Genomic DNA, 24,756 nt, shown 5'->3' on the forward strand with positions numbered 1-24,756 from the left:
TCAACATTAATACGAAAATATGATAAGTTCGTTATATATTAAGCAACCTTCGGTGTAAAAAAATTACTATCTGCATTAGAAATAGTCTTATTTTTCTTTAGAAAAGAATAAAATGCTAGTTTTTGTTTGTGAAATAATACGGTAATTCTAACCTTTTTTCCACATATAGATAGAATATATAACAGACATTCTAACGTAACATACCAATTTTGGAAGGACTGCGGGCGGACTTAACCGATTTCGCCCGAGCATCACCGAGTCCATCACCTGACGTCGCGAACTAACCCTAATGTTTTCGAAGTTGAAATTCACACGTGTATGAAAGAAAAAACCTTTTATTAATAAACGTGAATGTCTCCTCATGCCAAATTAAATTCAAGAACTGTTCCTCAATATAACATAATTTTTTTCACGACTTTTACTTATTTACATAATTTGATTAGTAAGTTATTTTAAAAAATGCTCTCTCTCGAAGGCACATATTTTTCCACTCGTTTAATATATAAGGACGATTCAGCTGTGTACTTCTAACGAATCGTGCGATCTTTCGGTTTCCGTGACCAATCGTCGTGTCTTTACTTGCGTGTGCGTGTGTGCGTTAATAATATAGGTTAGGTTCTTACGTCGTGTTAAATATATTTACCTACAGTTACAGTGACATACACTAATGCCATCTACCATCAGATCCAAGTATCACTATCATCTCTATGAGTATCTATAGACAATTAATTTGTTGTGTTTCTTTTTAATTCATGGCTTTCCCAACTTTGCAAAAATTATTATTTTCTTTCTAAAACAACATACTAATTTTCGTTAGTTTCCTTATGAAGAACTGTAAAATATATACTGAATGAGTGTTTTTGATAGTCTCAATAGCAATTTCTATAACCTATGTCGTTTTTCCCTTGAATCTAACCTAACATACTAAAATGTCTCACCAGTTTTAAGAATTAGTGGTATTAAAAGTTTCTCCGTGTAAGAAAATAAATAATTAATCTTTTATCAGAAATTAATATTTCAAAATTTTTAATCCCACATGGCGGACTCAAAATTTTTATTTTATACATTTTTAAAATAAATATTCTGAAATACAGTCAAAGGGGTAAGAGTAAGAAAATTTGTTGAATTTCCGCGAACATTTAAGTGATAAAACATCAAAAGCATTATGATACATTTTAAACATCCGCTATTTTAAAAATTTTAAAAATTAAATTTTTCTAAAAGTGCTTTCTTGTAGTAGGGGAGACTGGGGTAAACCCGTTCATTTTTTTCAGATCGGTAAAAATCTAGGAAATTATTCTCTAAATCCCAGTTAATTTATATCATTTGAAAGTTTATGATTTCTACTAAAAAAATAAAAAAGAGTTTTTGATATATCTTTTTTAGTTTTACTTAGAGAAACTTTTTAATACAGATATACCAAATTTCGAAATCACAATTTTCCAGGGTAAGTCCGCTCACTTTATCTTTTCAAGACGCAACAGTTTTATTTTTTAAATATTAAAATTCTTCTTATTCCCGTCTTAAGTATGATTTATTATTGATAAACTATGAGTTCTATAAACAATTCTATAAACAACAAAATGGTTTAATAAATAATGAATATAGGTTTCATGAATTACAACTATGGATTTAAATAATGTTATATTTTATTAAGAGAAAGTGAAATGTAGTTACAATTTTGGTTTTAACAAGTCATAAATTTTGTTATTGTTAAAATATGATAAGTGAAATTATTTTTAAAGGAGCATTTAGACTTCTGCAGGCTGCCTGCCTGCGCAGGCAGAAGATCGTTCACACCTCACTTTTCTCGTTGAAAAATGAGGGATGATTTAAATATCTATTAAAATTCAAATCTTCCCTCACTTTTCAACGGGAAAAGTGAGGTGTGAACGATCTTCTGCCTGCGCAGGCAGGCAGTCTGCAGAGGTCTGAATGCTCCTTAAGTGAGCGGGTTTACCCTGAGTGTATTCCTCACATTTCAGAATAAGTTTAATTAAATCTTTTTGAAATAAGACAAAACTATATTTGTACTTCGAAGAAGGACATCCAATAGCAACAAAAAAAATTTGCCAAATAAATTAAGACTCAAGAATAATGATCGAAAAACTTAAAAATTCAAAAAACGTTTTTTTTCTGACACCTCTAAAAACATTTTATCGCCTTTGATTCTATGTTCAATTCATGAAACTAAACAAAACTTCGTTAATATAAGTTGAATGTTAAGTACTATTCACAGTACCAATATCTCCATCTTAAGTTGAGTTCATAGCGTCAAATCACTAGTGAGCGGGTTTACCCCAGTCTCCCCTACAGCTAAAAATGAAGAGGTTTATGAGATGGAGAATTTTTTGCTTAAAAATTTTTTAAATTATGAATTTTTTTTAAAAAGTGCATTTTTTCCATGTATTTTTAATGGAAAATTACGATCGATTGCCGGCACGTGTTAATATTAATCAATCGGCTTCGAATTTTGAGACAAAATGTTTTTACTGGGGGTGGTGTAAACAAAATTGGAAAGTCGTAAACAAAATTGCGGACACCCTAATGAATATTCTATAACATAACTTTTTTGTAATTAATATTAATATTAGATATTGAAACTTGATCGAAACATAAATGTTGTATTTCTCGAAAATTAAAAAAATCGGTCCCCTCTATACATACATGCATATAATAATATATATGGGTAATTAAAATTAAAATGTCACTTTTGATCCTACTAACTTTGATTTTTCGATGTTGGATTTTGAACTTAACGGTACTCTATTTTGGTTGACTAGAATATATGAACAAAAATAATAGTGGTCGAGCAGGTGGAAGCAAATTTTAATTTTTACCAGGTGAAAAATGATAAGAAATTTTCTATTTTCGTTTATTCTTTTCTCAAATAAATTCTTACAACTTTAAAAAGTGGAAATATTTCAAATTAGAATAATGAATGTTTCAACATGATAATTTATAAATTATTGGTGGACACATTTCCCAATCCATTTTTCCCAATAGTTAAAATTCCCAATCTTTCTTTTTCCCATAATCAACTTTTCCCAACCTATTATTTTCCCAAAGTATTGTTTACCAAAAGTATACTTTTTCCAATCTATTGTTTTCATATTCTCGAAACTTTGTCAAAATGTTACTATTATTAGTATAGAAGTGTATATGAATTATTATTGAATTTGATAAAATATTTTTGGAGTTACGGAGTTTCAAAATTTTGACTTTTTTGAAAATATCTTTTTTTCGATTGAATAAGTATATTGATAAGTAAAAGTAATCAGATTAAAAATGTGAATTGTGATTTTTAAAGGGTTTTTCACTAGCTACAAGCTGGTGATGAAAAAAATTGTTTATTTTCAATTTGACCTTGATATTCAAGTTTAAATTCTTAATTTCAATATATCTCAAAATTGGTTTTTTTTCTAACCTATCCCAATGGAAAGCTTACCTTTTTTCCTATGAGCCATGATTAATTTTACTTATCAATATATTAAATCGAAAAAAGATATTTTCAAAAAAGACAAAATTTAGAGCTGTGCAAAATAATTCGAACCGAACTGTTCGAATTTTTTCACCTAGTTCGAATGTCGAATATTCGACATTCGAGTTACTACAAAATTCGAACCGAACCGAGTTGTGTTCGGTTTTAGTACGCTAAAATGTCGAATTCTAAAATTCGACATTTCAGTCGCTCAGTTCGAATGTCGAATATTCGACATTCGAACTAGCCCAGTTCGGATGTCGAATATTCGACATTCGACATTTCGGCGCCCCAAAACCGAACAAAACTCGGTTCGGTTCGAATTTTGCACAGCTCTAACAAAATTTTGAAACTCCGTAACTTCAAAAATATTTTATCAAGAGCAATAATAATTCATATTTACACTTCTACTAATAATAGTAAAATTTTGACAAAGTTTCGAGAAAATCCATTTTTTGACCTTGACAGTTGAGGAATTTTGCCCCATATTGGGAAAAATTCCAGCATTGGGAAATTTAGGTATTGGAAAAATATTTCTTTGGGAATTATTAGTTTCGGGAAATATGTCCGTCGGTAAGGTTGGAGTGGGAATAATGGATTGGGAAATGTGTCCTACAATCGTAATGAGTTTTGCCATAAATTATATACTTTTAAAGACCAAAAAAACATATGAACATTAAGGGACACCACTTTATTTTTAAGTTAAAATCGTTACGCGGTGTTCAAAGTAGGTGTAGGGGAGAGTGGGGCAAGACGAGGTACTTAAGGTTTAAAGCGCAAAAAAACGAAAAATATCGAATATATCCCTTATTATTTTTTTTAATTATCATCTTTGGGAATCAGTCTTTCGTAAAAAAGGCGTACAAAGACCATCTGTTTCTTAAAAAAGCTTATAATTAATAATATTGAAAAAAATTGCAAATCTCTTCATCTTACCCCACCGGCGGGTAAGATGGGGTACTAAAAAAAACAACCTATTTCTGTCGACAAATTTTACAAGTAAAGGTTGCATTTTTATCTTTGACATCGACACACAGAGAAAAACTGAACTCAAAATGAGTCGTAAAAGTGACTCATTATGAGCTGCAACAAAAATGAACCTCGCAGATGGCGCCACGTTCTATGTCATTTAACATAAACTCATTTTGAGTTGCAACAAAAATGAGTCCGATTTTTTTCTGTGCACCAGCACAACTGCTCAAAGCCTATTGGTCGCAGACAGAACAAGCAGCCCAGCCTTCATTTGAGTCTAAATAATAACTATTGCAATATAGACAAGGTGTATTTTCAACTTTACCATCGCTACACGGAAAGAAAAAGTCCGTCAACCATTAATGGATTAGTATACACTGTAAAAAATTTAGGGAGTTAACGGACTCGGGAGTTGGGAGTGAAATTTTTCGAGTTAAAAATCAACTCCAAAAGAGAGTTAATTTCTAACTCCCTTCATTCAACACCCGCGCGAGTTACTTTTTTCTTGGGGAGTTAGAATTTGGGTGTGAAATTTTAACTCTCTTTATTTAACTCCCCTGGCATTAACTCCCCAATGGGTGCGACTTTTATAGACCCCCCGGGGGAGTTAAAATTTAACTCACTTTTTTTACAGTGTATTACTTTGAGACGGGACTCTTTTTCCGTTGATGGTTACTTAACTTTACTTAACGATTGAAAAACTTCATAAAAGTTTAAAAAACGAGTCATGGATTGATTAGAATGCCAGTATGTGATCAATTGTTTTAGATTTAATGCTGAATTGTTATCAATGGCTGTTTGAATGTTTACGAATCATTAGTGAAAGTTTGTGAAACGTTAGTTGACTCGTATTCTAAATCGGTGCTCTTCACTAGCGCATTGTTGCGCAGTGTACCGATGCGCATTTCCTCTGGTTTCTCTATAGTCCATGTGTTTTTGCTGTCTGCTATACATATCCCTATATACTATTATGTGTAATGTGAATATTTAACTTAACTAATAATTTGCAGTTGAATTGCGTCTAGAAATTGACCTCGATGAAAATATATTTTCTTTTATATTTCACGCTAATTAAAAAGTAGTTATTAGTGCAAAATCATTTCTCACAAGTTGTGAAAAATTTTGTTATTTGGTATATAAGAACAGTTCGCTTCTAAACTTAAAGTGTTATAAGTGTGCGTTTCTACGTGTAGTTATTAAGTATGCGAATATATATGTAAGTCTTGGGTTTATATTACTTGCGTTAAAATGCGAAAATGTGTTGGTCTAAAGCGTCTAAGAGTGTAAATAAAATATCGGAACTGTGCAACGAAAAAAATGTGTTCGTTCTGTACCAAATAGTGTCTAAAATTAGGGATAATTCTGAAAGAAGTTGAATTTTTTGAATACTTTTGATAGTCATAAGAAATTTAATAGACAGTTTTCTAAATTTTAGTGAACGAGTTTTATATATTGATGACAGTTTTCTAAATTTTAGCAAGCAACTCGTCATTGATTGTGACTCAAAGAATGTTATCCATTCAATGATTTTGTGTCCCGTCTCAAAGTAATATACTAGTCTATTAATGATTGACGGACTTTTTCTTTCCGTGTAATTGATGATTTAACCTGACAAACTTTTTTCTTTTTGGCCACTTTTATTTTATTCAGTCTTGATTTAAGTAGTTTTCTTAACTTCTCTTATTTCTCTTTTCTTTTGCTTAATTTGTGTACCCCGTCTTGCCCCACTCTATCTCCAACCCCATCTTGCTCCCACCTACGAAATTGAAGAAAAAGGTTAATTACTACAATTTACGATTCAACAAAAAAAAACATATGCTTCCCTTCTTCTGTAACCCTTGCCAGTTAGAAAAAAATTTATACAGTTCATTAACTGTTATTATTAAATAATAAACGCCTCCTAAAAAAATCTGTCCGCGCAAGCGCGGACACATTCTCATCCGCGCTTCGCGCTCTGACGACTATTTTGCACGTCGCGCTACGCGCTCCGTGTGTTGTTGCGCGCTTCGCTCGCGGTGGTCTGCAATTATTGTGCATTATTTGTGTTCTTGTTTCCTTCTATATGTTTCATAAAACATTTTTTTTTCCTTAAAGTTACTACGACTTTAAGGATTACATTCTCATCACATCTTTTTGTTTGCTGATGATTCCGAAATTAAATGGATTTAAATGTATATTTTTGGTCTTGATGATTAAAATTGTGAAGTTATTTTTAATTATACTAACTCTCTTAGCAGAAACATGATTTACAGAAGCAGCTAAAATATTCATAAATTATTAGTATCAAGTTTTTTGTGTAGTGTAGACCGGAGCGTAATGGCTAACTTATCACTCTTTGTTGATTTACTCGGACATTTTTGTTTTAATTAAGTGTTTATCTCCTAAAAAAAGTTACTCTGGTATCTCAGCTTTCTTTTAAAAAACGAACGTCCCTATATTACTCCCCAGTAAAAAAACTAACTCAAACGGATTAAAATGAATTAAGATTTTTGGTCAAAAGCGGGATTCATTCAAGCTTTTTGTATATTCAATTGAATTCGATTCAAATTGCCTGAATTTGTGCAAACGAATTCGCATTCAAAAGAAATGACCAAGGCATGCCTTGAATTCGTGCTGGCGAATTAAAAAAAATTAAAGGCCCCAAATTTTGTCCATTGAATTAGTAAGAATAAAAGATTTGGGTTTTCAATACAGGTTGACGAATTCAGGAAAATTGCAACATAGTTCCAATTCGTATTTGTCACAAAGCAGGATTCACTGAAGCTCTTTGCGAATTCTTTTTAATTTATTTCAATTAGTTTTTGTTTACTGGGTCTTACTTTTTTTCTACAAGAACGTACGCTTCGTAGGTTGCTCTTTATGCATAGCGTGTTGCATTAGCCAACACGCCCTAGGGGTACATGGGAAATATTTTGTAATTTTTATCAATACAGTAAGTATGAATCAAGAATCTCAAATTGACCCTAAAACGTCGAGATTTCATGAAATTAGCGAAAGTTAATTTTCGACCAAAACTAATACTTTCTCATGTGATGAAAATGTAAAAAAATTTTTATTTGAAAATAAAATTTTTTAGTTCTAGATAAACCGTTTAGCTAAACCTGCCCAAAAATTTAAAAAATAAACCTGGCCCAAAAACTTAAAAAAAAAAAAAAAAAAATTCATAACTTTTTTGTTTTTTGTTATACAAAAAAGTGTCTAAAGGAAAAGTTGTTTGTTTTTGTTCATATTTTAAGAAAAAAATTAGAAAAAAATATTTTTTTGAAAATTGTAAAAAATACAAAATTTTGAAAATTTAAAAGTTTTGTATTTTTGTAGTTTTTTGACGAAATGAGCTGTCCAACGAACTCAGGCTTCATTTTTATGTACTAAAAAAGTCCCCCAAATTGCAAATCGATTCATAAAAATTTACTCGAGTTATCGTGACGACAAAATTTTCTACAGACAGACAGACAGACACCCAGGTGCGATTTTTTGGTCGGCCCATAGTTGGGCCAACTTTTACAAAGTCGGTCCAACTTCTCGTGCCAGAGGTTGGGCCAACCATACAGATGATAACGGCGACCGTCTAATGGCGACGATGGTTGGCCCGACAACTCATAACGAAGTTGGCCCAACTTACAATGCATATGTTGTGCCAACTATACATTTCAATGGTTGGTCCAAAGACTGACGCCAAAGTTGGCACAACTTTAGATGCGTAAGTTGGGCCAACCACAATTTTCAAAGTTTGGCCAACTTCAACAGCCAAAGGTAAAAAATTATTAAAAAACTACATTATTTAAACAATTAACACGTCATTATTAGCGGGAACATCAGATATAACCTTTACCTATTATTATTAAACACAATCTCATACATACATTTTCGAAAATATCTATCGCTCGCTGGGATCGAACCCCTAACCTAACGCACCGAAGACTTATACACTGACCACTACGCTACGCTCACATGGGAGTGCATAACGCAAAATGTATATTTAAGCTGCAACAGTCGGGCCAACCGTGGCCCAGAGTTCGGCCAACCAAGAAAGTTTAAGTCATTTAAACCGCATTTGACAAAGTTTTGCCAACCGTTGGGCCAACCGTGGCCCAGAGTTCGGCCAACCAAGAAAAATCAAGTCAATTAAACTGCGTTTCACATAGTTTTGCCAACCGTTGGGCCAACCGTGGCCCAGAGTTCGGCCAACCAAGAAAGTTTAAGTCATTTAAACTGCGTTTCTAGAGTTTTGCCAACCGTTGGGCCAACCGTGGCCCAGAGTTCGGACAACCAAGAAAGTTTAAGTCAATTAAACTGTGTTTCACAAAGTTTTGCCCACCGTCGGGCCAACCGTGGCCCAAAGTTCGGCCAACCAAGAAAGTTTAAGTCAATTAAACTGTGTTTCACATAGTTTTGCCAACCGTTGGGCCAACCGTGGCCCAGAGTTCGGCCAACCAAGAAAGTTTAAGTTATTTAAACTGCGTTTCTAGAGTTTTGCCAACCGTTGGGCCAACCGTTGCCCAGAGTTCGGCCAACCAAGAAAAATCAAGTCAATTAAACTGCGTTTCACAGAGTTTTGCCAACCGTGGCCCAGAGTTCGGCCAACCAAGAAAGTTTAAGTCAATTAAACTGCGTTTCACATAGTTTTGCCAACCGTTGGGCCAACCGTGGCCTAGAGTTCGGCCAACCAAGAAAGTTTAAGTCATTTAAACTGCGTTTCTAGAGTTTTGCCAACCGTTGGGCCAACCGTTGCCCAGAGTTCGGCCAACCAAGAAAAATCAAGTCAATTAAACTGCGTTTCACATAGTTTTGCCAACCGTCGGGCCAACCGTGGCCCAGAGTTCGGCCAACCAAAATAATGTAAGTCAATTAAACTGTGTTTCACATAGTTTTGCCAACCGTTGGACCAACCGTGGCCCAGAGTTCGGCCAACCGAAACTGAAAGTCTTTTAAACTACGTTTGGATAAGTTGTGCCAACCTTTGTCGCCAAAGTTGGCCCGACGGTTGGTTAAACTCTGCATTTAATGGTTGGCTTGCAAAGTCGGGCCAACTGTGGGCACAAGTACTTGCCAAAGTTGGGCAAACTCTGGCAACCAAAACTTTGCTTGCCAAAGTTAGGCCAACCTTGGGCCAACCTTCAAACTCTGGCGGCCAACCTAAATTCGCACCTGGGCAGACAGACAGACAGACAGACAGACAGACAGACGGACAGACACTTTTCTAAAAACCATTTTTTTGGAATCAGGGGGTCATGAAACGTAAAGATTTAGCAAAATTAGACATTGCTCAAAATCGCACAAATCCAAGACTTTCTCATTTTTGATGAGAATCTAAAAAGTGAAAAAATGACAAGAAAATCGTCGAAAACAGTTTTTTTAGTAAAACAGATAAAAGATTTGTTCTCATGGCGTTTAGGTTTTATAAACAAGAAACTATCGTCTCGGTGCAGTATTATGTAAAATATAATCGCGATTGGTTAATTCGTTTGTTAAATATGGGGCCGGTACCCCGTCTTGCCCCACTCTCCCCTAATAGCTGAAAATGAGATACAATAATATTTAAAAAATATTAATAATAAGCACAATTTTTTGATGGGGACACCACTGACATGGTGTACTCGACAAAGCGCTACTTGCTTTCTGCCACCAACCGTACAAGTTATAGATGTGATAGAATGTTGTAATGTTTTTTCTTTAAGAAGCTATACATATCACCAATACTATTAACGCTTAATAAATTATTAATTTAAGTAGAAGGAGTGATTAAGAAAATTAATTGACTTAATAACTTTTATATATGAAATAGTATTCTAGATTTTCGGGCAGGACATGAAAATGACATTTTAATTTTAATCACCCATATATGTTATTATTAACGATTATTAACCGATTGTCGAGAGACCCTAACAAAAAGTAGATATAATATAATAATATAATATTATCTATATATTGTTTTTAACTCATTTATGTACTTCGTGTTATTACTTATCGTCATAAGAGATATAATGTATTAGTCACATTTTGGGCTTTCGCCCACTCTCAACTTTGTACCTTTTTATCTCAAAAACGCCTGTTCCGGGTTGTCGAAAGTAGTACATAAATAGAAGGGTCTGCGCTACCCTCAGTAGTCAGAATTTGAATCTTAAACTGTAACGCGGAATAAAGAATTATTCTCATTATTAAAACATAATTGTCTTTTCTTTGCTATTCCCTTAAGGTCAAGCGTTTTACCCTTTGTTTTAATTAATTTTGTAATATTTAAAAGTGTCGGATAAAGTATTTACAAAACGACACGACATAAAATTGGTGCTAAGTGTGGGGTACGCTTTGAAGAAAATTAGAAAGTTTTCAACGAGGAGTTCAACAAGACGACGTCCAAGTAGAAACCAGGACCAAGCCTCTTCTGGACAGAAGGACGAGCAACTCAAGGCTGAGGGGAATCTGACTAGCAGTTGATAGAAAAGCAATAAAAGCCATAGTAAAACAAGGTGAGTGCTTTTAAAACATTTAAAGCATTACACCGAAAAAGAAAAAAAAAGAATTTTTCCATTAAACGCTTTTGAAATTCAATAATTCATTATTTATAATGGATCCTAAACCGGTATCTTTTAAACAATCTCTCGATAATCTTTTTGGAATTAAGAAAGAAGTTGAAGAAAATAAAGATTCGAAATTTGAAGTAAAAACTGATAAGATGAAAACAGAATTTCGTGAAGAAGATATAAAGGTTTTAGAGGATGAAATTGAAAGAAAACAAGCATTGCTTAAATCTTTGAAATCACCGCAAGCATCGGCGCCACCGGAAGAAGAACAACATTTTTTAAAACCAAAGGATGTAATTTCTTGGGTTTCTTTCTTTGCCGGATCGGGAAATGTGCGAATTTTTGTACGAGAAGTCGAGGACGCGCTTTCCCAAATGTATTAGTGGATAGATAAAAAATGTGTTTTACGCATGGTTTTAGCTAGTCGTGTAACGGATCCGGCTAAAGATTTGATTTGTTCTCAGGAAGCCGATAGTTGGGAAGAAATAAAAGATTTATTATTAAATTATTATGATATTCAAGATTTACCGTACACATATGTTAAAGAACAAAGAAATAAAATTGTGCAGAGGCATAATGAATCAGTGTCCGCGTATTCTAAAAGATTTTTAGATTTGCATAGAAAGGTTATGAAATCAGCAGGACAGAAGTCAGATGCTGTTAGGGCAAAATATGCATTAGAAGCTGAAGAAGAAGAAGGAGTTTGGAGGTTTACTGTAGGACTCATAGATAAGATAAGTAAGAGAGTAGAGCAGCAAGGGCCACGCACTCTGAAAGAAGCAATGGCTTTAGCTTTAAATTCCGAAAGCACAATCCGGGAAAGAGAACTTTGTAGGAAAATGGCTCAAGTTTCTTTTGATAGGCGAGTTGATTCGAGTAAATCAAGTTTTCATCGTTCCGAAAATAAAAATTTCAACTCTTCTACACGTGATAAGGTACAGAGTCGAGAAAAGGAAAAATCGAACCAATCGCATGAGATAAGGGACCAGTCATGCTCTTTCTGTCATCTCAAAGGTCATCCCGAGTCAAAATGCTGGAAGAAGAATTGGAAGCCAAATTTTCAGGAAGGCCGGAACAGCTACGCCCCTCCGATAAGGAATACCGAAGAAGCAACAACATCCGATCCGTACGAATCAGACGATGCGGACTCACTGAGCAAATACTCTACATCCGACCAACAGGAACCCGAAGAACTATTCGACTTTTAATTGATTCAGGAGCGGAAGCTAGTATCATTAAGAAGGATGCTCTCGATTTTTCAACCTGCAAGCCTATAAAGGATAAATCACGAGACGTTATTATGGGAAATAGTAGGATCAATATGCTAGGTACGTGTAAATTAAAAATTTTAGACAAAGAGGATACGTATTTAGTAGCAAGAGATAATTTCCCCATAGAATATGATGGAATTTTAGGTATTGATGTTATGGCAAATCACAATGCCATTAACAATATAAAAGATAGAACTATTACACTTAGTGATGAAATTTTTAAATTAAATGAGACTCCCACAATAATACCTCCCCTTACGGCAAAAGTTTTTTATATTACGTTAGATAAGGAATACTCTCAACCATGCTTATTAGAAGGGAAGGATATTAGTCCAGGGATCATTTCCGGGAAACAGAAAGATAAAATTTACCACTATAATCCTACTATGGACTATCAGTACATTTATCAGTCTGATATGAATGTTAGGCCTATTAAATTACTAGAATTACCGGAAAGTGTTAAAATTCGTACTCTCAAAACTGTTGACATTTTACAAAGAAGAGAATTACTCTTTTCTAACACGCGATTAGATCACTTAAAGAAAATGGAAAGTGATACAATTAAAGAAATCATAAAAGAATTTACGGATGTTTACGACTTGCCAGGCGACGATTTACCTTTGATAAACGGAATTACACACGACATTCATCTTGACACTGCCATCCCTATACATACCAAACAATACAGGTATCCACCAATTCATCAAGACGAAATTAAAAAACAAACAAGGGAAATGCGACGGAAAGGAATTATACAAGAATCAAATAGTCCCTACAGAACTCCATTGTGGTTGGTTCCAAAGAAGAAGGATGCATCGGGAATTCAAAAATGGAGAATCGTTGTGGATTATAGGAAACTTAATGAGCACACACCTCAAGACAGTTATCCTTTGCCGAACACTGAAGAGATCATGGAGAGCATCGGAGGAATGCATTATTACAGTGCTTTTGATTTGTCTTCCGGATTTTACCAAATTGCCCTGGATGAGAAATCAAAAGAGAAGACTGCTTTTTCTACGCCAGATGGACATTTCCATTTCAATAGGATGCCAATGGGATTGAAGAATGCTCCAGCAACATTTCAACGAGCAATGAATTTTGTACTGCGAGGACTAGTAGGTAATATATGCTATGTTTATCTAGATGACGTTATAATATTCGGAAGGACTCTAGAAGATCACAATAACAATTTAAGAACATTGTTAGAGAGATTACGGGAATTCGGTATTAAGTTACAACCCGATAAATGTGAATATTTGCGACCGGAATTGGAATATTTAGGTCTCATAATCACAAAGGACGGAATAAAACCGAATAAAAATAAAATCAATGCAATAGAAGATTTTAAAGCTCCAACAAATCAGAAGGAAATTAAACAATTTTTAGGTCTTACTGGATATTATAGAAGATTTATTAAAAATTATAGCAAAATTGCCAAGCCACTTACAAATCTTTTAAAAAAAGGAGAAGAATTTAATTGGACCAAAAAGCAGCAGGAAAGTTTTGATCATTTGAGACATGCACTCATCAAGGAACCGATTCTAATTTATCCAGATCATTCCAAGGAATTTACAGTAACTACAGATGCCAGTAATTTCGCACTAGGAGCCGTTTTGTCTCAGCAGGTCAATGGATTTGATAAACCAGTAGCATATGCATCACGTACATTAAATAATGCAGAATCTCGATACAGCACTACAGAAAAGGAGCTGTTAGCCATTGTATGGGCAACAAAACATTTTAGACACTTTCTGTATGGTAAAAGATTTAAAATTCTAACGGATCACAAGCCATTGAAATGGCTTATGAACGTAAAGGATCCTTCATCACGCTTAATGAGATGGAGACTAAAATTAGAAGAATTTGATTACTATATAGATTACAAAAAAGGAAGTCTCAACACAAATGCCGACGCCCTATCTCGACAGGTACGAGCTTTGCAAGTTCCAGAAAATGAAGACGACGACTTTGAAGAGTATCTTACACAATATAGATACACTAATCTTCGTCCAGTGAAGGAAGTGTGCAAAACTAGATTTCTCCGTTTTGTTATCGGGACAGATAAGGATATAATAATTGACAGAGATACGGAACCAAAAATCGCTTTTTTGAAGTTAAAAGGACACATGACTTCTACCGAAGACAACACCTGTCACGACCTGTCACTTCTAGAAGAAAACATTCGACTCAAGCTTATCAGAATGATTAAGTATATTCACACAAAATTTAGTACGGACAACGAAATTATTGAGGTTATAATTCAAGATAGAAAAGATGTAAAAGATGAAGCCGAGCAAAGGGAGATACTCAGAACATTTCACGGACCTGTCAATGGACATTTAGGAATTCAAAAAACAATAGAAGCAATTAGCAGAAGATATCATTGGGTAAACTTACACAAGGACGTGGAAAATTATGTTAAATCATGTAAAGATTGCCAATTAACGAAGCGAGCACAGTATAATGTGACAGCAGACGGAGTGTTAATTCATCCACCTACACGAATAAATGAAAGAATCGCCATCGACCATGTAGGACCTTTACCTGTATCGGAACGAGGAAACAAATACATTTTAAGCGTCCAGGATCAATTAACCAAATTTTTGACTTTGATACCTGTTAAGAGTGTACAGGCATTGGAAACTGCAAATGCTTTATTGACAGAATATGTTTATTTGTATGGAGCTCCACACGAGGTTATAATGGACAATGCGAAAGGGTTTCAATCCGAAATTGTTAGCATTCTGCTGAAATCACTAAAAGTCAAACCTATTGTCATCGCAGCAGGACATCCACAATCCAATGGATCTCTCGAAAGAGCACACGCAACGATAAAAGATAAATTAAAAATTCTAGTGGAAAACAAACCTGAGAATTGGGACGAACATCTAAGAAAAGTTCAATTCATATTCAACAGCATGACTAATAGAGGGACAGGATTCTCACCGTTGGAAGCTACCTTTTTGACGAAACCACATTTGGAAACTACTTTACCTACCTTGCAACTCAAATCACAGGATGCAGCAAGATACCTGGAAGAACTGAAAGCAAATCATATTGACAAGTTAAAGGAAATAAGACAAAATCTTTTTAAGAGTAAAGTGCAATATGAAAAGGAAGTAACTTCGAGAAGAAAAGGACCTACACCTCTTTATCAAGTGGGAGATAAGATTCTCGTGAAAAATCTCAGAAGCACACCATTAGCAAAGATATACAGTGGACCTTATATTATCACTCAAATTAATTTTGAAACTCACACTATAACATATAAAGTAAAAAATAAAGAGTATAGAAGACATATTAATGAAACAAAACCTTTCGATGGGTAAATATTTTGTTACAGATGCTGTCCATCCTTATAGTACTGTTGCCAGTTTGTCTTGGATTAAGCTACAAAGTCACTCCAATTAACACACCTATTTTCAAGGAGCAATTATTTGACGTAAGGCTGTACCATGAAGTGTGGACTACGATCCATTTTGCAGATTTTCGCGACGTCATCGATGGGACCAAACAAGTGGGAAGTCACATCGACAAATTATCAAATTTATGTATGAAAGTTGCAGAATGTAACCATAAAATTTTAATTCGTACGTTAAGTACTAGGTATAATAAAATTAAAAATAGATTAGATACTCTAGTTAGTTTAAACAATCATCGACGCAAAAGGGGAATATTTAACCTTGGAGGGTCGATATTAAGATACATCTTCGAAACTTTGACGGAAGACGATGCTAACTTAATAAATAATGAAATTTCAAATGTTTATAATAACACTGCGAGAATTAGCAAACTTTTAAAAAACCAAACTGCGATTATCAAAACAACTATTGGGGAATTTGAAAAATTAACTGCTTCACAGTATGTAGACATAACTAGATTAACAGAGCTTGTAAGAAATGAAAGTTCGAAAGTAAATATAAATACGTTTAATTCTGATTTAATGGAAAGTATTGCAACAACAGAAATTAATTTAGATGATTTATTTGAAACAGTAAATGTAATTTTTGATGCTATAAATTCTGGGAAGACCGGAGTTGTTTCTCCACAACTTGTTACACCTCAAAATTTTTTACAAAGTTTAAAAATAATTAGTAATTCACTTAATATGAAAGCACTTCCATTTCCTTTAGGATTGAACTATTATTCTATGTATATGCAACTTAGTACAGTTCAGATAATGATAGCAGATAACAAATTAACATATGTTATTCGTACGCCTATTCCTACTGAGCCATTGTATCGAGCATTTAAATTTATACCTGTGCCTATAGCTAGCTGGACAAAATATTATATATATGAAAATGTAGCCACTAAACCTGTTGCCATTAACCTTGAGCAAACAGATTACACTTTAATAGATTTAGAAAAATGTACGGTCATTAATGCACTTAGAGTTTGTGAAATAACAAACCCAATTCATCGACTAGCCATAGAAACTAGTTGCTATTCACACTTGATAAGAGATAAAACAGATACAGAATGTAAAAAGAAGTATTTTTCCCTACTAGATACATATGTTTTGGCTCTTACCAATGGCTACACATGGTATATTTTGCCATATCATACAGAAACTATTTCTATTTTTTGTCCAAATTCTCCAGAGAAAACTATTATCATAAGTAGTCCTTCTATTTTCGAATTATCAACACACTGTCGAGGATCCTCTCGAACAAATGTATATCTACCTCGAAGCTTCCAGCTTTTTCAAGCAGACATATAGACTTACAAGACCTTAAAGATTCATCAAAGACATTAGACGAGATGACATCAGATTTAGATACCATACTTGCGACACAATCCAAACATGCATGGATTCAAACTGGACATACAACTTTGCAATATATAGGTCTCTTAAGCACAATTGTTGTTATAATTTATGGATTATTACAATGTGGTTGTTTTTCTGCCTTGTGGAAAATTGTACAGTGGATATCATTCTCAATATGTATTAAATTTAAGTATAATGAACCTCCCGTTCAACCTGTTATTCCACCACAACAATTAAATTTACTCCCTGCTGTGTATTATAAAGAGACAGATAAAAGTCTACCTGTTTCCGAACCATCTGTAGGATTTCGGAAACTATTTTAAGGGGGGAGGTGTCCAGAGACCCTAACAAAAAGTAGATATAATATAATAATATAATATTATCTATATATTGTTTTTAACTCATTTATGTACTTCGTGTTATTACTTATCGTCATAAGAGATATAATGTATTAGTCACATTTTGGGCTTTCGCCCACTCTCAACTTTGTACCTTTTTATCTCAAAAACGCCTGTTCCAGGTTGTCGAAAGTAGTACATAAATAGAAGGGTCTGCGCTACCCTCAGTAGTCAGAATTTGAATCTTAAACTGTAACGCGGAATAAAGAATTATTCTCATTATTAAAACATAATTGTCTTTTCTTTGCTATTCCCTTAAGGTCAAGCGTTTTACCCTTTGTTTTAATTAATTTTATAATATTTAAAAGTGTCGGATAAAGTATTTACAAAACGACACGACAGATGATATACCTCTGTGGGACGTTACAGCCTCTGGTGTTTTTCGCTGCGATCGAGATATATAAAGGGGGAGGTTTGACACTGAGGCTGTTTTTCATATTTGTGATGATATCCAAATGTACATTCATGACTCGATAATCAATAAACCGGTTGTACTCGGGTGTAGGTTTTGTGTTATGTTGGCAACAACTGTAGAAAATGGCTGCTGCGCGTTGCGCCGTTACTTTTTTTTGTGAAGTCGGTTCTACAATGAGCACGGTCGTTCGTGTTCGCTGTCGTGAACGTGTACGCGTTCCATATAGTTTAGCGTGGAGCACGTACACGTTCATGATAGCGAACACGAACAACCGTGCTCATTGTAGAACCGACTTGAAGGAGAGTCCAGAATAGAGTCGAAGTCGGTATGAACGCGCTGATATTAACGCGCTCGTCCATATGGAATACAATATTTAGTTAAAAAGAAATTCATCTGCGCATTATATTACAATTTATTATTTATACCTACTTTTAAATGTTTAAAAACCATGTTTTTATCATTTCGGTTAATATATTAGAAATTTTTTATTTTATTTATTTATAAAAATTGTCATTTAAAATTTAATAAATTTTTAAAAAAATATTCAGTTAAATATTATATTAACAGTAATCTAATAACTAACGTTTTATTTACTAAGTATTTATATACATATATAATAAGAGGAATCTTAAACAAAACGTTAAAGTAGAACACAATAAACTAACTCTTTATAAGTATCACCCAATAATTTTCTATGAGTATAAGGCAACTTATTAAGTGGCATTGTAGTGTTTCTCGTTGATCATAAAAGTTAAGCGACATTGCTTGCAGTTAATATTAGGATGGGTGACCGTTTGGGAATTTAGCTTAAAAAAGTTGAAAAATTGATATGTTTATAAGTTTCAGACTGATAATGAGAAGAGAAGAGATTGTTAAATAGTTGATAGTAAATAAATATTTTTTTTATATAATATTGATCCTGATTATTTATTTACATTCACTTCTTAATGTCTGAGTATTCACTTATCTCATAATTGAATATTCACTTATTCATAAGTGAATGTAATTCACTTATTCATAAGTGAATATAATTCACTTATTTCATGTGTGAATATTCACTTATTCTACGTGGAAGAGTTTTGAAACATGGAATAAGTGAATATTCACTTAAAATAAGTGAAATTTCACTTATTAAGATTTAGAGAGATCGAATGGACAAAACGTCGAATGCTAAAAACATCGAATCGGCATTTAGTCGAATGCTAAAAACATCGAATGGTCAATACGTCGAATGTTCAAAACGTCGAATTATCAATTCGTCGAATGTTAAAAACATCGAATCGTCAATACGACGAATGTTCAAACCCAGTAAGAAACGAAAAATTGAAAAGGATTGAAATAATTCAAACTCTGTATGGTGTAGTAGAAATTATCCAATACTTTTGAATGCCATTTCTGTCCAATACTTTTCTATACCATGATAGGACCACGTTTCGTCTAAAAATGAATGCTATTCAATTCGTTTTGTAATTTTTAACAAAGACAAAATTTTTTTCTGAATGCTTTCCAATCCCATCCGAAATTATTACAGCCTGTCATTATATCACTTTTCAATTTTTCATTGGAACCGCGTTTCTGCATGCATTCAAGCAATCTTCTGGATTTTTGTAATTTATAAGATACATACAGTGACAGATTTTGTAAAAAGTGTTTGTGTTCAAAGAAAAACTTGCTGAAAAATTGATTGTTTACCAATTTAACATCATTTAAACGAGTCAGGGCCGTTATTCTGTTAGACAATAAATCATAACCTACAAATTTCAGAGACCTTTAAACACTCTTAACCCTCTTAACTGATAATTTAATAATTATTCCTTTTTAAAATAGCAAATAAATTCATGAGTGCAGTTATTTGAAAGTAATTGAACATTCTATATGTCAACAATATTAGTATTATATTATTATATTATTCAAAAGAATAGAATCTTTTTAATACTTTTCAATTTTTCGTTTCTTACTGGGAAACGTCGAATTATCAATTAGTCGAATGTTAAAAACATCGAATTGTCAATACGTCGAATGTTCAAAACGTCGAATGATAAAAACGTCGAATGCTAAAAACATCGAATGGCCAAAACATCGAATGCTAAAAACATCGAATTCTCAATTCGTCGAATGATAAAAACGTCGAATGCTAAAAATGTCGAATGTTCAAAACGTCGAATGATAAAAACGTCGAATGCTAAAAATGTCGAATGTTCAAAACGTCGAATGCTCAAAACGTCGAATCGTCATTTAGTCGAATGCTAAAAACATCGAATTGCAATACTAAAAATAAAATCAGGAATGGTCAGACAAATGGTCAGGCCGCCTGACCACTTTAATACAGTTTTCTTACGATTCTGGATGGATCTCGTCAGAAATCTATCACAACTGATCAGGAGGAAGTTTAAAGTGGTCACAAGTTTGCTACTATCCCCTCCTCTTTGTTAACCCCGCCCATAATTGGTGACTATTTGAGACCATTTGTATCTCATTTTTGACCATATTTTTAAGCCACTTCTGTTTTATTTATTTAAACAATATGCAAAAAGTTGCAACAAATTAATTTTAAAAAATATGTTTTATTAATTAATATCAGTTTGTTTACATACGGAACAACTTGAAACTAATTCCCGGAATTAAATTAAAATTTGGACCCTACAGGGATCGAACCCCGACGCATGACCTAACCTAGTGCCTAAACTAACTGCCCTAACGACTGCGACTACCGAACCGACTTACATATTTCTGGATTCAACTGTCTATATAAAGAGGAACTGTAAAATAGTAAAATTCAATTACCAATATTATCAATAAATCAGAATAAACTGTTAAATAATTTTTATTAATTAATTAAATTTCAATTTAGTCATAATAGGTTATGTGAATTAATAAAAATTAACATTATTAATTAAATCAATAATAAATTAAGTCTTAACTTTACAATTTGGAATGTTTCATAAACTATAATACGAATACAGATTAATAATAATTATTATTATATCTGCATTTAAAATGAATTTAGTATTTAATATTAATTTAATTTAACATTATAATTTATAATAATAATGAATTAATAATGCAATATTGAAATTTTTATAAATTTTAAATTTAAATTCTGTGGAAGAAAGGCATAACAGCATAACTGACATTTTTATAAAATTTGAGATAACATCAGATTTGTATATATATTTAATATTGCTCTTCAAAGTTCAATAGCTGAAAAATCATTAAAATAGTTATTAATGTAGAAAATAATGGAAAACATAATCGCATAATTGCGTTTTTGACAAAAGGAGACCAGCATAATAACATAACTGCATTCAGTTTAAAAAACAATTGACATAATTAAAAATGAAAATAACCTTTATGAATAAAAACAATAAGAATTTTGTAATAAAATGTTTTTAGTAAAATACATTTTTCGTACTTTAAATTAAATATATTTATTTTAATAAAACTGGAACAAATTTTTTATAGCATAAATTGTGCATTTAATTGTGTACTAATTTTTAAGGGTATTTCTATTCTAAAAAATTTTGGAAAGTATTTCAAAAAATAAATTGAAAAATTCTTCAAGTTGAACAGTAAAGTAAATTTTTTCTTCGTTTCAATAAATTAAAAACATTTTATAAAAAAATAAATTTTATAACTAAATAAACTCTTATAATTTTTTCTAACGAATTAATAGTTTAATTTGTCTTTGTAAGAAAAATTTTTTTATTATGACAAATCAAACCAAAATAAATTGTGACATTAAAAGTGTCTGAAGTTGGACTTATATACAATCTGAACTTGCATAACCGCATAAGTGCAATAAAACTCATGATTCCGATGAAAAATTATCAAAATTTATATCAAATCGTGTGTTTTATTAAATGTTATAAAAGAATTTTGAAAATATATTAAATAATAATACTAAATGCAAAAGACCGAACAAATCTGTTGATTTTTTGAATTGACAGAAGTGAGAGAACATTAAAATTAATTTATCTCAAAATCATGACAAATGCAGTTATGCTGTTATGCCTTTCTTCCACAGAATTATTAATAATCATTATAGTAAGAAATTATTCTATTAATAATTAATAATAATTTAAATATAACTGTATTTCAATTATAATGCAAATACTTCTCATAATAAGTACTGACTGGTATAGTAAATTACTAATATTATGAAACAAAATTTATTATTAATTAACTATATTAAATAATTACAAGTAAATATACATATATTAAATAAATATATTAAATAATGTTAAAAGAATGGTCCGAATGTTTTGATTTATTTACCTACTTTTGCTGTATAATTAATGCAATAATTATACCAATTTGAAAAATGAGAACTTTTGTTAAGTTAAAAGAACAATTTTTATAATAGAATAATGTATTCTGAAATGTAAAAAATAAATTTGAAAGATTTTACATGTATATATGTCGTAGGCAAATAGAAAAATCCGGCATTTAGCTTAATGCCTAGGTATTGGGCTAAATGCCGGCAAGTAGATAAATGAATCGTGAAAAATGGTTATTTTTCTATTTGCCTGAAATCAATTAGTCATTTAGCTTATTGACTAGGCGTTAAGGAAATTGCCTAAGTAGCACCCGGCAAATAGAAAAATGAGAATACAGTAGGATCTTTGAATAGTGCAGTTCTGAACAGTGCAGCCATTAGTAAGTTGAGTAGACAAGAGGTTTCGGGGGGCAAAGAGGAAGGGAATCTGTGACGTCAAATACAGTGCCGTCGCTCATTTGATTATTTAGTATCATTTAGTGGTGCCCGGTATTTAGTAGTGGGGGACCCTTAATTTTCTTGACACGGTCCTGAATGTTTTAGTTTTTGCTTGCTTCGAATAGTGCACAATATTCCCGACGACTGCACTATTGAATGATCCTACTGTATGTGCATGTGTCACTCAACAAAAATATTAAAAAAAATATGTCAAAATTAATTAACACAAATATTTTATTATCAATAATAATTATATTTTTTATTTATTTATTGCGGCATGTAGAGGACTGATGACACCGCGAGTTACATAGTATTTTAGCCTTTTAACAAGAGCATCTGTTTGTTTGACATTGATTCAAAGCTGCCTTACAGTTACATGTTTTGTAACCCTGTCCACCAGTCATAGATTGCTGAGACACAGCTTCCCTTAAAGTTAATGTAACATCTTTACATACGTCGTCAACTTTTATAATTTCGGTTCCCGATTGCACAATGTCAGTTCGAGGAAACCAACCTTTTATAATTCCACCCTTAGTTCCTATCTGATAAACACCGACTTTGAACATCTAAAATGACACCAAAAATAGTCGCGAAATCAAATGGTCCACGATCTACAGCCGGAACCGAAAGAGTTATGCAAGACCCAATTTGTGTTAATTAATTTTGACATATTTTTTTTTTAATATTTCTGTTGAGTGACACATGCACATATTCTCATTTTTCTATTTGCCGGGTGCTACTTAGGCAATTTCCTTAACGCCTAGTCAATAAGCTAAATGACTAATTGATTTCAGGCAAATAGAAAAATAACCATTTTTCACGATTCATTTATCGAGTTGCCGGCATTTACGTTTTGAACATTCGACTACTTTACCATTCTACTACTTGGCAATTCGAACAGATGGCGTTTCGACTACTTTACCATTCTACTACTTTACCATTCTACTACTTGACATTTCGAACAGATGGCGTTTTGACTATTTGAGCATTCGACGAATGGACTATCGATGGTTTTACCATTTGACTAAATGACGATTCGACGTTTTGAGCATTCGACGTTTTGAGCATTCGACGTTTTGAACATTCGACGTTTTTAGCATTCGACGAATGGAAAATTCGATGATTTAAGCATTCGATGAATTAACAATTCGATGTTTTTAGCATTCGAAGAATTGACGATTTGATGTTTTTATCATTCGACTAAATGACGATTCGATGTTTTTAGCATTCGACGATTTTATCATTGGACGTTTTGAACATTCGACGTATTGACAATTCGATGTTTTTAGCATTCGACTAAATGACGATTCGACGTTTTGAGCATTCGACGTTTTGAACATTCGACATTTTTAGCATTCGACGTTTTTATCATTCGACGAATTGAGAATTCGATGTTTTTAGCATTCGATGTTTTGGCCATTCGATGTTTTTAGCATTCGACGTTTTTATCATTCGACGTTTTGAACATTTAGACGTATTGACAATTCGATGTTTTTAACATTCGACGAATTGATAATTCGACGTTTTGAACATTCGTCGTATTGACGATTCGATGTTTTTAACATTCGACGAATTGATAATTCGACGTTTTGAACATTCGACGTATTGACAATTCGATGTTTTTAGCATTCGACTAAATGCCGATTCGATGTTTTTAGCATTCGACGTTTTGTCCATTCGATGTTTTTAGCATTCGACGTTTTGTCCATTCCATTACTTGACATTCGACTATTTGATCATTCGACGATTTGGCCATTAGGGGATATGCATGCGTCTCTTTTTTGTGTTTCACATGTTTCGTGTTTACATGGTTGCCATCCGTGTCAGTCAATTCACAAGTGTCTACCCTAAAAATTTGTTTTTCATTTTTCATAAATACGATAAATCGACTTCAAGTATTAATGTTTTGACAAGTGCAACGTGTTTATTCATTATAAACAATTATTTTAATTCATATTTTTACGAATTATTCCCAGTTATTCCAATGTTATTGTAATTTTATCATAAACCCAAAATGATACCGCTTTTACTCATTTTGAGTCTTTTCCCCAGAAACTCAGAATGAGTCGAAGGGGTATCATTTTTGTTGCACTTCAAAATGAGTATCATATGCTATTCACTAGCTGCGATACCCGTCTTCGACGGGTTATTAGTTATTGTTATTCCTACTTATATATTAATAGCTACGATACCCGTCTTCGACGTGTTTCTTA

General features: G+C 32.8%; 2 protein-coding genes across 2 annotated transcripts in view; both read left to right on the forward strand.

Moving 5' to 3' along the window:
- Window positions 1-24,756, forward strand: part of LOC122505668 (receptor-type tyrosine-protein phosphatase U) — a 592,942-nt gene that overhangs the window by 443,038 nt on the left and 125,148 nt on the right. The window lies entirely within an intron of this gene.
- Window positions 10,346-17,986, forward strand: LOC122505670. Its single transcript, XM_043617448.1, has 2 exons — window positions 10,346-10,920; window positions 15,589-17,986. Exon 2 carries the CDS (start codon window positions 15,589-15,591, stop codon window positions 16,966-16,968), a length of 1,380 nt encoding a protein of 459 aa, XP_043473383.1. The 5' UTR covers window positions 10,346-10,920; the 3' UTR covers window positions 16,969-17,986.

This window comes from Leptopilina heterotoma, unplaced genomic scaffold, assembly GCF_015476425.1.
Source record: "Leptopilina heterotoma isolate Lh14 unplaced genomic scaffold, ASM1547642v1 Lhet_362, whole genome shotgun sequence".
In the NCBI taxonomy this organism is placed as follows: domain Eukaryota; kingdom Metazoa; phylum Arthropoda; class Insecta; order Hymenoptera; family Figitidae; genus Leptopilina; species Leptopilina heterotoma.